The sequence below is a fragment of the Talpa europaea genome, assembly GCF_964194135.1.
Source record: "Talpa europaea genome assembly, chromosome: 16".
In the NCBI taxonomy this organism is placed as follows: domain Eukaryota; kingdom Metazoa; phylum Chordata; class Mammalia; order Eulipotyphla; family Talpidae; genus Talpa; species Talpa europaea.
The window spans coordinates 20994333-21008252 of NC_140084.1; the positions used below are offsets into that span (position 1 = coordinate 20994333).

At 50.8% G+C, this 13920-nt stretch overlaps 1 protein-coding gene across 1 annotated transcript in view; it reads left to right on the forward strand.

The window, feature by feature from the left end:
- Positions 1-13920, forward strand: part of ZNF423 (zinc finger protein 423) — a gene marked incomplete at both ends in the record, with an annotated part of 285025 nt that overhangs the window by 53666 nt on the left and 217439 nt on the right. The window contains one exon of the mRNA XM_084256847.1: positions 4404-4463. Within this exon, the coding sequence (XP_084112973.1) occupies positions 4404-4463 (60 nt within the window). The remainder of the gene's footprint in view (positions 1-4403; positions 4464-13920) is intronic.

A 13920-nucleotide genomic window follows, 5' to 3' on the forward strand; every position in this document is an offset into this window, starting at 1 on the left:
TCAAATCTCAACCCTCCCCTCTTCCAGGCAGAGTGCAACCACAGCAGCCAATCAGGGACCTCTGGGGAGAAAGGGCAACTTGAATTATCTGGTCCTGTGCACTGATATTGACGAGGGTTTACATTGAGCTCAGTGCCTTGGGACTATCATTCAGGTAGTCCTCTCTACCCTCCTGTGAGGTCGGCTACTGGGATCCTGTTGACAGAGGAGTGGATCAAGCATCTTATCCGAGATCTAATGATCTGTCAGTGGCAGAGCTACGGGTTGGTCCTAGGGAGTCCTATTTTAGGGCCCACTCCTGGAGCCTTTCTGTTTTATAGCTTCTCCAACACCTTCATTGAGCTTAGTTGTCTGGCTAATTGAGTGCTGTTGGGTGACTTCTGGAAGGGTCACTTTACCTGTAGGGTTACTTTGCCTCCAACTTCTTTCTTGGAGTTCTGGGACTACTTACTGGATGCCATTCTATTCTCCCTACTTCATAGATAAGCATGGCAAGGAGAGAATGGAAGCGAGGTCTAGGCTTCCAGTTCCTCTGCCTGGGATTGACTGGGGAACCGTTTATGAAAAAAATTTGGTTACATTGCATATTTTCATAGGTGTTGGTTTTAGAGTCAGCGTTTAAGGAGAAAGTTACAGTTGTGAAGATCCCTTACGGAGGGGCTGGCTTGGAGACCCACCCACTGGCTCTTGCTGAGAGCACTACTTGGGGTGGGAGAGGCATCTGCGTAGGAGCCATTTTGTCTGCAAAATAGATTTCTTGAAGCACTAGACCAACCTCCTCATGGTGAGGTGCTCCAGTGAGGGGGGCTGTGGCTGGAGACTGAAGAGGGGAAGCATGGGGCCCTAGCCCCAGGGCGTTGCCCGCTTGCTCTTGAGGAATCAGGCAGGTGGTCTTACCTGTGCCTTGTTAGTTTGTTCTCTTTTTGACAAGTGGCGAGGGAATTGTGAGCTCAATCAGTGATTTTTGTGGTGGGAACCTGTCCCGGGATCGTCGCCCCTCCGAGGGTATGATCTTGGCGCTGAGGGGGTCGGCGTTGGGGCTCTTGGGGAGCATTATCTCTTGCTGCAGTAAACCTTCACTTTTCCATGCCGTCACTCACCAACCCCACCCTCTGTCCAGAACCCTTCCCACCTGAGAGGAACCTGGTGGTTGGGTTTGTTTGCGTTTCACCCTGCCTTGAAGCCTGATGCCAGAGATGGTCATGGACTCTGTTTCAGAGTACATTTGTAAAACTAGAAAAATGGTGCAAAGGAATAGGTACCTTTTCTGGGAATTCATAGCCCTGCATCTGGACACTCTTCTCGTTGAACAGATTGTGGGCTAAATATCATGTCCTCTCTCCCCCCTCCTCTGCCGGACCCTTTGTTTGGTGCACAACCTGCACAGCTGTACACTGTGGTCCTCCCGGCTTTATGCTTTTGCTTCCTGAGTTTGCTTGGTACTGAGTCAGGAGCAGTGCGCTCTGTTTCTGGCTTGATAATGAGAGTCTGGGCTCTTGGTGTATCTTTTATCTCCCTTGTTCTCGCCTGGGCTGGGTAAGAGGGTTTTCCTAAGGATGAGCTGAGGTGAACCCCTTGCCTGAGTCTCCACCTTTGTTGGTGCGGGATACCTCCAGGGAGTGGGTCTGACACTCCTGAGGGGCAGAATGGTCCGTGGGGCCAAAGACAGCAAACCACAGAGAGGTCCCTTAAGACCTTGGAAAGACCAGCCAGAGGTGGGGCCAGCTGAGAAACTCCCCAAATAAAAGCCATTAGTCTAATAGTTCTTAAACTTTTTTTTTTGGGGGGGGGGATTTCTAGATCTTTTTTGTTGAAAACTTTGAATTTCTCCATCCAGCCGGTCGGTGTCCGGCCACCCTCCTCCTCTCCCCACCTCAGAATGCCTGTCCCACCCAGAAACCAAGCCTTGACTCCTCCCAGGAGCTCCAAAGTGGCAGTTATTTGCATAGTCTCCTTCCATGATGACTCAAGCCAGATCTTAGAAAGGGAAGGATTTGGCTTTGGGGGGGGGGGGGTTAAGCTCTAGTTCAATGACTTGGGAGGTCACCCTTCTAAGCTACAAAGAGCCTTGAGTGGCCCCAAGTGCTTGTCCGGATACCTGGAGTCCACTAATGACGAAGGGAGAGCTCGGCCTGTCTTACAGTCCTGATGCACGTGGTTGGCGAGGCTTAGGGACCCACGGGGACCTTGTTGAAGGTGTCCAGCAGAGCGGCAGCAGCCCCTGAACAGAAGCAGTGTGTGCGTAGTGCTTAATATAATAATAGCAAGCAATTATATATGTACACACGCACCTATATGAGTAACGAAATGTGAAGGGCTGGTTTTCAGGTGTGGCAATGAAAGCTGTTAACAACTGCTCCTTTCATGCATGGCTTGCTTCTGATCGCTTTAAGCATTATCCCGCCTGTGTTTCAGAGGTTGTCTGGATGGAATCAGCTTAGCGAGTAATATCAATTTTGTCTGACGCGAGGTCTTGATTCATATTTACTAAGCTGCATATTTGAAAACCCACCCCAGCTGTAACTAGCTAAGTAAAACAATGGTTTTGGTCCCAGCCCAGATTGCCTCTGCATTTCATTGTCTTGATTCCTAGTTTCTACTCTCAAGATGCAGACTTGGAAAAGAGCAAGGGCTTCGTTAGCATTCCTTGGCTGGTGGCTCACTGACGTGGCTGTCCCTCTTAGGTGCACTGTTTCTGAAAGTTAAAAGGAAAGACATTCTGTGAGGTTCTGGTGGGGTGGTAAGACTAGGGGTCTCTGACAAATGGGGCATTGCCATATAGACCAGGACTTGTTCGTTCTGAGTGCTGGTCCAGCCATGGCACCAAATCCATCCGAGTGTGTGGGCCACTGTTCCAGCAGATGGGAGCTGTCACCCCATGGAATCCTCCTAAACACCCCATGACTTAGATACCATTATTATCTCCATGATGGAGATGGAAGAACTGCAACCCACGTGTTAAATAATTTGCCCAGGATTATTCGGCTGATGAGAGGTAGAGTCAGGATTTGAACTAGGGTTTTGACCATACGCCAGCTGCTTGCCCCTCTTACCGCTTGGCCGCTCAGCTGCTCAACCGTGCACCTTCTGCCAGTTGGGGTTGCTGTGTCCAGGCCCTAGTTCTTGGGTTCTGTGCCTCAGTGTACCGTGGTTTCGGGTGCAGCCTTCGAGACAGGCAGTCCTGGGTGTCAGCCCAAATTCGGCATGGACTCGTTGTACTGTCAGACCTTGGGCACATCGCTGCACCTCGTGAGAGTCTGTTGACGGGGGTGAAACACAGTGGTGCCTGGGAGGCACTTGGCACAGCCCGGCCCAGTGTGCCCCTGTGGACACAGACGCTGCAGAGAACTGGGTGGTACGTGGTGACTTCGGCCTGCATATGTGTGGAACTTCAGAGGCCGTTAAATGTGAAAAATACTGTGTGTGCACATTTTTGGCTTAAACAAAGTTCCATTTTACAAAGTCCATAACCCAGCTTTAATATTATTACATGCCCCAGACTGGGATTAATTCCAGGACAAGTGCTTTATTGTACTGTATAGAGTTTCTCTCGAGTTCGCCTAGTGCCTGGCTTCCATCTCCACCAGCCGAGTCTCACAGAGTCAGGTATCGGATGGTGGGGTCACCCCAGCCCTGTCCAGCTTCATTCTGTGGGCTCTGGGATGGAGTAAGAGGCCATTTTCTTTCTGCTCTCTCTAGCCTGTGACTGCTGACCACTGGAGAGTTGAACTTGGCATGTCCTGATGTTTGTATGTCTCAGTGTGGGGATGATCTTGTGGGTTTCATGGAACAGTGGAGTGAGCCTTCAGATTTCAGTGGTGATCTACTGAGCACTTGGTAGGAGAATGGTGTCTGCAGGATCAGGGAGCCATCTGAGACTTTACTCTGTTCCCCCAGTGATAAATGACTCCATCTTTGGAGTGTCAGCCCAAATTCGGCATGGAGACTCTTTGCACTGTCAGACCTCGGACACATCACTGCGCTTTGTGAGAGGTGCTGGGTTATGGATTTTGTAAAATGGAACTTTGTTTAAGGCAAAAATGTGCACACACAGACTCCATCTTTGAAAACTGATTATAGATAACAATGGTCTATAGAGCTGTGTAGAGAATGATCCTGATACTGCATCTGGTTCAAGACATTGCTGTGATTGATTAGCGATGTCTGCCAGGGGCACAAGGATGGGGGTAACCATAACTGATACAGCACTTATTTGCTATTCATGTTGTATTCTGATTATTTTACATCTCTGTGAAACCAACAAAGGCCTTTTTGTAGGCGTAACTCCCACACCCTGACCAAGGGCCCTTGCAAATATTCCTTCTTCCTTGCCTTGTGCCCCACTCTGTGACCTGTTTTTATAGCTTCCAAACTCACAGGCTCATCTCTGTCTTCTCTTTCAGTTGAAGAGGGGGAGGCCTCGGACTTCTCGCTGGCCTGGGATTCCTCCGTGACAGCATCAGGTAAATGCTTAGGGGCTGGTGGGAGAGTTGTAGGGCTCCTGGGGGCTGCCCAGGAGCTTAGAAAGCCACCCAACTGGTTATGGAAATTATATTCTTTGTGTCACATTCCTGTCTCCAGTCCAGACTACCCTGTGCAACACGATTTTTATATCAGTTCCATATGGCCAATAAAATCTATTACATTCAGAGACTAATATGCTCTTATTCTCCCGAGGCCACGTTTCCTTCTTGTGGGCACATTCAGATCGGCCACCATACCCCCTCGGACAGGCTTTGAAGCTTCTGCCTTGGGCGTCACTGCACATTCATTCCAGTCTAATTGCATAAAAGCACGCTAATAGGATATTTAAAGTCCAATCGAAATCAGAATTCCTGTATTTCCCTTCTGGAAAGGGGCTGCTTTGTACTTTCAAGCTGGAGGGACCGAGCTCACACCTCCAGGGGGTAATAGGAGAATAACAGATGTGTGGGGGTAGGTGGGGCCTTGGGCGTCACTTGGAGTTGGGGGTTCTGGATTCTCAGTTCATCTCTGTTCTTACATAGTGCCTTCTCTGTGCCTCAGTTTCTCCAGCTGCAAAATGAGGTGGATGAATGAGTTTTTTCTAATTCTAGAGTTCTATAGTTTGGAAGTTAGAGTACTCTTTCCATGGAACTTGGGGGTGGAACTGGTTTCAAGTCCTGGCAGTTCTTGAGTGAAGGACATGGCCCTCCTGTTTGCTCTGCATCCAGCCAGCACTTCTTGTGCAGTGGGACCCTAGCAGGTGCCAAGCTCTCCTTTCTTGTCTCCTGTCCCAGGATCCTGATCAGCTGGCTCTGGATTCTTGGGAGAAGTCAGTCTAGTCTCACAGACTTGTGGGCCTGTGGAGACCTGTGAGGGGGTCATTTAGTCCAACTTCTCTTCCTCTTTTAGATGTGGAAACTGAGGCAAGGAGAAAGGTTTGCTCGGGTCAGAATTTAAAAAAAAATGTGATGTTAGGTCACCACGAACATTTAACACCTGAGCAGTTACACATCTAATTTGTGATTTTTATGGACATTTATGACTTAAGATGATGCTAAAGTCATTTAAGTAATAGTGTATAAAGCTTAGATTTAGCGAAAATCATGAAGATGGTTCACCAATGACTATATCTGGGAAATCCTGGTATAGGTTGGACAGAAGGGGGGCAGAGAGCCAGCCCTCGAACCCACGTCCCTGGACTCCTGGGCCAGTGCTCTTTCCAGCAGGATCTGGATGCTGCTGGGAGAGTTCAAAGGTTTGTCTAGGTTTGCGTGCTGTTGTGACTGCAGATGCCTGACTCTTGGTGATAAGGTTTCCCTCCATGGGGAGGGGACTTGTTGGAAGCCAGAGTGGGGGCACACTCAACTTCTTGGGAAGACAGTTGGGGTTAGGACAAGCCTTGGAGTCTGCACTGGGTAGAGTGGGGGATGGGATTCATAGCTCCTGTTGCTGTCTGTGCAGGGGAGATGTGCCCCCCATAGTGAGACTCTAAAGCTCTGTTCTCATCGAGGCATCCTGACAGATATGGGGGTGCATGTGCTCAGGTTTGTTGCCAGCCTTTCAACCTGGTGTTGTCCACACAAGTTCCTCACTCCTAGCTGCTTCCCCAGTGATGCCAGAGGCAGTGAGGACAGGCGGAGACAGCAGAGGGTACAAGGAGGGCACTGGTGATGGTCGTGGGGGACGGAGAGCCCTGTGCAGGGGGTCAAGCGCCCCCGCTGCATCCCTAAAATGGTGAGGTGTCTCCTACACTGTAGGAGGCGAGGGTGATGCCATGGGGCTGTGTGGGAGCCCTGCAGGTCTGCTGCTCTTGGGGTCCATAGTGGGGTGGCCATCCTTAGGGCCTCTCTGGGGCTCTCCAGAGTGGTGGAGGTTTTGGGTTTTGCCACTTCCCAGCCAGGAGCTGAGCATGCTCCACACACAGTGCAGGAAGGGGTGCTTGACTCTGTAGGAGGCCCCTCCGGCCCTTGGGGTGCCAGTCAGCTTTGGATTGTCTGCTGGGAGATGGGCAAAGGGAGGGCAAAGCATCCAGGCATGGGATTATCCATAACCAGGGAATGGATTGTTTTGTTTTCTTTGGCCCGTTTCTGGTGCTTTTTTATAGTGCATGCCTGTGATAAATTTTCCTTCCCAATTTTGCTGGGCTTGGGCTATTAAAGTCAGCTTGTATTCCCTGAGTGTGGGGCCTGGGAGATGGCGTGAGTCCTGGGTGGCAGGGTGAAGGCAGTTTGGGAGGCAGCCCTGACGTGGATGATGGCACATTTCTGGAGTGCTTGCTCGGTGGGTGCCAGGCACGGAGCAGACACTTTACTACAGTATCTCATGGAACCGCCATGACAGCCCCGCGAGGTGGGTGCTGTTTCCAGCAGCAAGTCTATCTCCGTGGACTGGTTTAGGGGCAGCCATCTGGTGGAGGATGGGGCCAAAGGCCTGGCTGAAGCTGCTTTAGTATAACGTTTTTCATTAAGCTGAGAACATGTCACTTGGCTGTGTCAGAGAACGGGGGCAGGTGCCAAAGAAGATTATGGGGGAGCAAAGCCTCCTCTTGGCACTGCTACTGAGAACTACCATCCTCATTGGGTGGGTGAGGGAAGGAGGCTTGGAGTGGTGCAGTAGTGTGTCCACCGCCCCAGCTCGTGAGCTGTAGAACAGGGACTTGAACCCACATCCCTCTGTTGTGTGAGCTTGTGGTATAACCGCCTCACTGCCTGGCATTGGCAGTGGATAGCAGAGCACAGACAGGAAGGTGTGGCATTGTGGGGAATGGTAACACATGGTGGTCACTGAGAGGCTTGGCTCCTCAGACCAAAGGAATGCAGGGTGGGTTGAGGGCATTTTACCAGGAGGAGAGGGGTGCTTTAAGATGCAGGAGCCCAGCCAACCTGGGGTGTAAGCTTTTCACCCCATCCCTCCCCTTGCCTGCTTTGCTCCAGTTCTGGGAGCATGATGGAGAACTCCAATAAAGAAGCAGAAGGCACGCAACATCCTCTGTGCTCACCCCTGGCCTCCCCTGGCCTCCCTTGCCCCGGGGGACCCTGGGCCACCACCCCCAGGAACACCCTGACCTGCTCTGTCTGTGACCCTGAGTGTTGCCCCTGACAGTGATGGAAAGCATGGTCTGCCTGGCAGCGAGGGGAGCAAGTGATCAGCCCACAGCAGTATTGTGGCCTGGCCAGGGGTGGGGAGGGTGTGCAGGCCCACTCTCACCTCTGTTGGTGGATACAGGGCTGCCAAGGGAGGGACACTACATGATAAGTTGGGGTGCCTCTTATGTGTGGGGTTTTAAGTTCTCCCATTGGATCCTCATTTTTCTTATCCATAAAGTGGGAGATGAGGAAGCAATAAATACCTCATGAGGTAATTTGAGTGGGAGAATTTCTTAACTTGTTTTGAGCCAAGGATGCCTTTGAGCATCCGATGGAAGTGTCTTCCAAATACACAGAGCATTTTGCATGTGATTTCAAGGGACTGCGTGGATTATCCCCAACCTCATCTTCTCCCCACCATACCAGGTCCTAAGTTTTTGAACATCTAAGAAATGTGAAAGTCCTTTGGGTATGTTCCACTCGGGTCACAAGTGCCCACCTGAGGTGGGGTGGTGACCCAGATGAGTGGGCAGGTAAGCTATATCTCAGGCCTTGCTACAAAGCAGGTATCCTTGGGCCTCCCCTGGTGGCGCAGCGGTTGAGCGCTGGGCTGCGAGGCTGCCCGCAGCCTCTGCAGTGCCGGTTCGTTTCCCGGCCGCCGGCGAGGGTCCCACAAAAAAAAAAAAAAAAATTGCAGCTGTCCTTCAGTGCCAGGCACCTGGGCCTGGATTGCCACATGGTCTGAGTTTTTAAGAAGCCAGAAAACAGAATTTTTATATGAAATGGAAAGATTAAAAAAAAAATCACATTTTTTTTAAAAGTAGCTTTATTGACATGTAATCTCCACATCATACAATTCATTCTTGAAAGGGTACAGCTTAATGGACATTAGTATATTCAGAACCATGTGCCACCATTGCTGTGATCAACTTAGAGAACATTTTCATGATATCAAAAAGAAATTTTGTACTCCAAAGGTATCATCTTCTATCCTCCCATAATCAATGAACAGCCACTGCCTCTATAGATTTGCCTGTTCTAGAAATTTCATGTAAATGGAGCCATGTAGTATGTGAGCTTTGTTGATGAGCTTCATGCATTTCACCTAATCTTTCCTAGATTTTCCATGTATCAAGTTTTCATTCCTTTTAAAGGCTGAATAATATTCCACCGCATGAATATGGAATTTTATTTGTCCATTCATCAGTTAGTGGAATTTGGGTTTCCATCTTTTGGCTATTGTGAATAGTGTTGTATGAACTTTGTAAACCTGTTTTGGTTGAACACTTGCTTTCAATTTTGGGGGCATATCCCTAGAGGTAGAATTGCTGGGTCATATGGTAACTCTGTTAAATCTTTTGAAGAAATGCCAAACTTTCCCACAGCAGCTGCACTATTTCTTATTCCTACCAGCAATGAGGGTTCCAGTTTCTCCATATCTTACTAATATTTGTCATTTTAAAAAAAGATTTATTTATTTATGCATATAAGAGCTGAGGTGTAGGCCAGAGATGTAAGGGGGTGAGAGGATTCCCCAGAGACAGAATGGGGAACAGAACAGGTAGATTGACTGAAATACACTGCTGAGGGGAGCAGTGGGCGAGACAGGAGAGGTCTGCTGCGCCATGTGGGTCACCTCCCTGGCTGGAGATTGAACTCATGCTGCAGTAGCTGCAGATAGCTTCATATTGCTGACGCTTAACCCCTTGCACCACCAGAGAGGCCCCAAAATTTGTTATTTTTAATTTAAAATTAAAAAAAAAAGTTAACTTCCCTAGATGTAAAGTAGCATCTCATTTTGGGCAACTCATTTTTTGAAAACATTATTCAGGCCAAAGAAAGTCCTTTTGCTGGCTAGTTTCAGCCTGGCCTTCCATTGGAAGGGTTCCACGTGTGACTTTACCAGTGCGCCACTGCTTGGCTTGGCATTCAGGGCCTCTCTGTTCCCTTGACCCTCCCGCCCTTTCTCATTCCTTCCTACCCAGGGATGAGGTCCATTCTACCTTCAGCACTTCCTCTTTTTCCTCAAACCCTTTGGAACAAGACCTCTAAGTGGCAGGTGTTGGGATGTCCCCTAAGTGAGGGAACCAACCCAACCAAACTCCCTTGCTCTCGTCAGCAAGTTTGAATTGGGAGCTGAAGGGGTTCATCTTTGTATAACTTCTAACCATAGTCTCACTGGACCCTTCCACCTTTTCCAGCTGGGTTTCTTGACAAGTTGGGCTTCCTTCCAACATGGTTGTTCTGGACCAAGTTGAGGAATGTAGTGAGAGGAGGATCTGGGGACTGGTCAGGAGATGGGAGACAATTAATTTGCTGCAAATGCTCTTTTTTTTTTTTTTTTTTTAATGGCATGGTGACAGAGACACACTTGTGGTTGGTGAGAAACACTTGATGTGATCAGTTGTTTGTGATGACACAACAGCATGAGCCCTTACAGGGTTTAGGGTTAGGGTTAGTGTTTAGGGTTTCCTCCCATATGACAGGGCTCATTGTCCTGGTTCATGGGGTCATCATTCCCATCTGTGAGCCACTTCTAGAAGCCAGTCCTCTTTTTCAGGGCTTTTCACATACAGACATTAAGGCACAGAAGTGCTAGTAACTTGCTTCAAGGTCTCATAGTTGGAAATGGCAGAGCCGGCACTTGAACCCTTGCAGCTTATGCATGAATGTAGCACCTAAAGTGTGAGTGGCACACCTGTGAGAATGTTGGTCCAGGCTCTTCATTTTAGAGGGCACCCAGAGGCTGGGTGAAGGGGGTCAGCTCTGTGCCCAGGTCTGAAAGTCTGCTTTGAGCTGGACCTCCTGGTTGGGTGCCTGGAAGGAGAGGAGTTGCGTGTTTTGAAAGCCTTGTGCACGTTTTCCATCGTCAAAGGCCAGGCCTGGAAAACACTGCACCAGGCTCTCTGTAGGACTCCTGCCTGACCCAGCCTGACCCTGGCCGCCTCTGCCTGGCCACCCTGCTCATGACTGTGCCGGGGTGCTGAGCATGGGTCCCTTTGCTGTGGGAGACTGGTGTCAGCCAGCTATGGACTGTGGGAGCTGCTCAGGTGGGAGATTGGGCAGCATCTGGGTGTCTGGTGTCCTGAGGTCCCTTGGGAAGGTGATGGAAGCCTTGCAATTTTCTCTGAACCTGGTTCTGGGTAAGGAGTGGGATATGGAGAGTAGTCAGTGTCCCCACTCCTGGCAAAGGTGGCAGCCTCCTAACCTCCTGCAGTGCTTTACCCCCAGGTTTTGGCCTGTGAAGGAGACAGAAATGTCAGGGACACCAGGTAGACCTGTCACTGCAGGGTGTCGAGGCCCCTCTATGCAGCCCAGCCTGCACTTCTGAACCTTCTCGAAGCTGCCTCCCCACCCTGCTTGTGTTTATTATTTCATCTACTTCGCAGAAACTCCACCCACAACCTCGAGCTTCTACACACTTACTGTTTACATTGCTCTCAGGCCTTTCCCAGCTCCATCCCTGCATATGGAGCCTCCACCTAGACAGTCCAGGGTGGGTGCTGTGGAGTCCATGGCGCCCCCCTATACCTGAGCTTCGTATAACTGGACCCTCACATCCTTCTGTCTTAACAGCTGTATTGAGGTCATTGTGGGGTGGAGGTTCATGTTCTTAATGGCCCCTCCCCCGGGACATTGGGATTGCTTTTGGTTTGGGGCTCCTATAAATGCTCCGACCAACATCTTGTGCACGTGGCCTTTTCTCCTTTGCGCCTCCCAGCGCTCTTTTTCTTTCAGTTCTCAAATCCAGGCTGGAGAGACTGTCCCTATCCCCTCGCTTCTCACCTCTCCCCAAGGACCCCTCACCTTGAGTCCTTTCTGAGTGGGCATCTCTGCCTGGGATCATTGGTGGGGCTGTCTGCACCCCTCTCATCATGATACTGTGCCCAATGGAAGTTTCCAGGGTCCTCTGGCTCCCAGCTGGCATGGCTGGTGCTGTCCACCTCTCATGCTGAGCCCCCAACACAGTCATCTTCTCGATGAGGACCCGGGGACGTTTTAAAGGAGAAGAAAAGTCCTAAATAGATGTAGAATTTCCTAGCATTTTAAAGACTTATGAAATGTGTTTTTATATGGGGCCAGCTGGGGAGTTTCTCATTAGCTCGGCTGGGGTGTCTGTGGGGAGTTGAGCTAAGTGGAGCCAGGCAGGCTGGGTAGGAAGCCGCGGTGGCCCCGAGCTCACCGGGGGAGCGTGGCAGGCATGCGCCGGCTGGTCTGCTCTGCGGACCCCCGGCCAGGCCAGCCCCGGCTGCGCCTTTGTTAGAGCTGCTTCCCCGGCACAGGAGGCCTCAGAAACCTTCAGGTGGTGACTGGAGCTGAGAAGTGGTCACTCTGTTACCATGGTGAGCAGCCCACGAGGTAGGGTGTCTGTGCCTCACGTGCATATGGACACGTGCACTTTTGTGTGTGCGTGTGCATGTGTGTGTGTGTGTGTGAGAGAGAGAGAGAGAGAGAGAGAGAGAGAGAGAGAGAGAGGGAGAGAGAGAGAGAGAGAGAGAGAGAGAGCACCCAGTGGTGCAGCCATAAGTCAGACCCCTCTGCACCCTTCTGTGTGGCATCCAGTGTCCCCGCAGCTGTCAAAGACTCGCTTTCTGAGGGGGATGCGGCCTTCCTTGCCCACACTTTTCTCTGGCTCTGGACTAGCCTGAAGGCCCCTGCTAGGTTGCATGCTACCTCACTTCCTGTGTGTTGTGCTGCTGTGCTACTGTGCACATGTGTGTGCAGAGCTGGTGCATATGTATGCAAGTGTGCCCACATCCAGGGCGCGTGAGAGGGAACGTGTGTGTGGTGTCTCTTTTCTGACTTCTTTTGTTCCCCTCTCTGGCCTGGCTGATGGTCTCATATCCATGGAGTGGGGTGGGTCTTGCTGAATCCCCTCTGTGTGTGCCCTTGGGCTCCAGAGTCAGGGACTGTGTGTCTCTTGCACCTTACCTGCAGCCTGTTGCCCTGCAGGCGCTCTCCATTATACCAGTGCCCCTTTACTGTGTGGGCACCTGCTCCCAGCCTTGCTGGCTTGGGGCCTGCACCTCAGTGAGCCCCATCCGTGTCCTGTTTCTCTTCCCCTGGTGCTGCTGGGTTTTTCAGGGGACATCAGTAATGAGCATTGTAATAGCAGGGAGGGGCTGGTCCTATTTTCTCCAGGCTTGTGTGCTCCCTAAGGACAGGGAGGAGTCTGTTGTGTGGCCTCTCCCTAAGGCCCTAGGACCTCACTGGTGGATGGCGGAAGTCAGCTCTTTGGTGACCTGAAGCCTGGCCATGAGCCAGGGCCACAGTCAGGAATGCTTATGAGTGTGGGCGTGTCAGGTGATAGGACATTGGCCTCGTGACTTTGGGGAGGTTGCCATGTATTGTCCAGCCTTTTGTTGGACAATCCTGGTGTGGTTGCTCAAACTCAAACATGCAGGCAAAAGTGGTGATCTTCAAATGCAGATTCTGACTCCACAGGCCTGAATGGGGCTGAGATTCTGCCTTTCTAACATGTTTCAAGTTGCTGCTTCTGGCCCACAACCACTCTCAAAGGTCTGACGAGTTCAGTCCTCTTGCCAGCTCCCCTTGGCCTTGGCTCTTGCTGGGCTCTCTGCCTATGGAACTCATCTTTTGAAGCGCAGCCTAAAGGACACCTCCTCCAGGAAGCACACCGTGATGACCCTGACATAATTATTGTGCCTTCCTCTGTGCTCCTGAGCCTCTGAGTTTACCTGACCCTAACTGCCCTTTGCTGGGTTCCGATGCTCCTTCTGCACATGCCCGGTTCTCTTGCTGCTTTTCTTGCTCTGAGGCCATGGCCTTGTTTCATCCTCTGTTCCCACAGCTCAGCCCCGGCTTGGTAGCTGGAAGGTACCTGGCAAATGTTTGCCAAGGTGAATTTCATCTCTGCCTTTTCATCTGTATTTGACTTTGGTACTTCGGGGTCAGATTTCTGTTAACTTTGTTGAGAGTAAAAACTGGGTTTGAAGTCTAGATACTTATTATCTGAGTGACATTGAGTAAATTGCTTCACCTCTCTGCTTCCTGTTTCCTCATCTGAAATGGGGATAATCATCCTTATTCCTAGGGCTGCTGTGAGGGCTCCATGGGGAATCTATGCGGGTTTGCCTTGGGCCCTGTGGTGGATTAGCCATAGCCCCCTAGGTGGGTGCTGGTGCTCCGCACTTCTGCTTTGCTGTTGCTGACACATCGAGGGAAGCTCAGGTGGGAGCTCAGTTCTCAGCCTGAGTCTATGTGGGTGACAGAGAAGGCTCAGCTGGACCCTTCTTCTTCTTCCTATCTTGACAGGCAGTCTCTAGGCTAATTTGCAGTGGGTGGGGCTCTCTCGAGTCACCCTCACACAGAGTTGGGTGGTACTGTGTCCTCAGGGCCCATACTGACC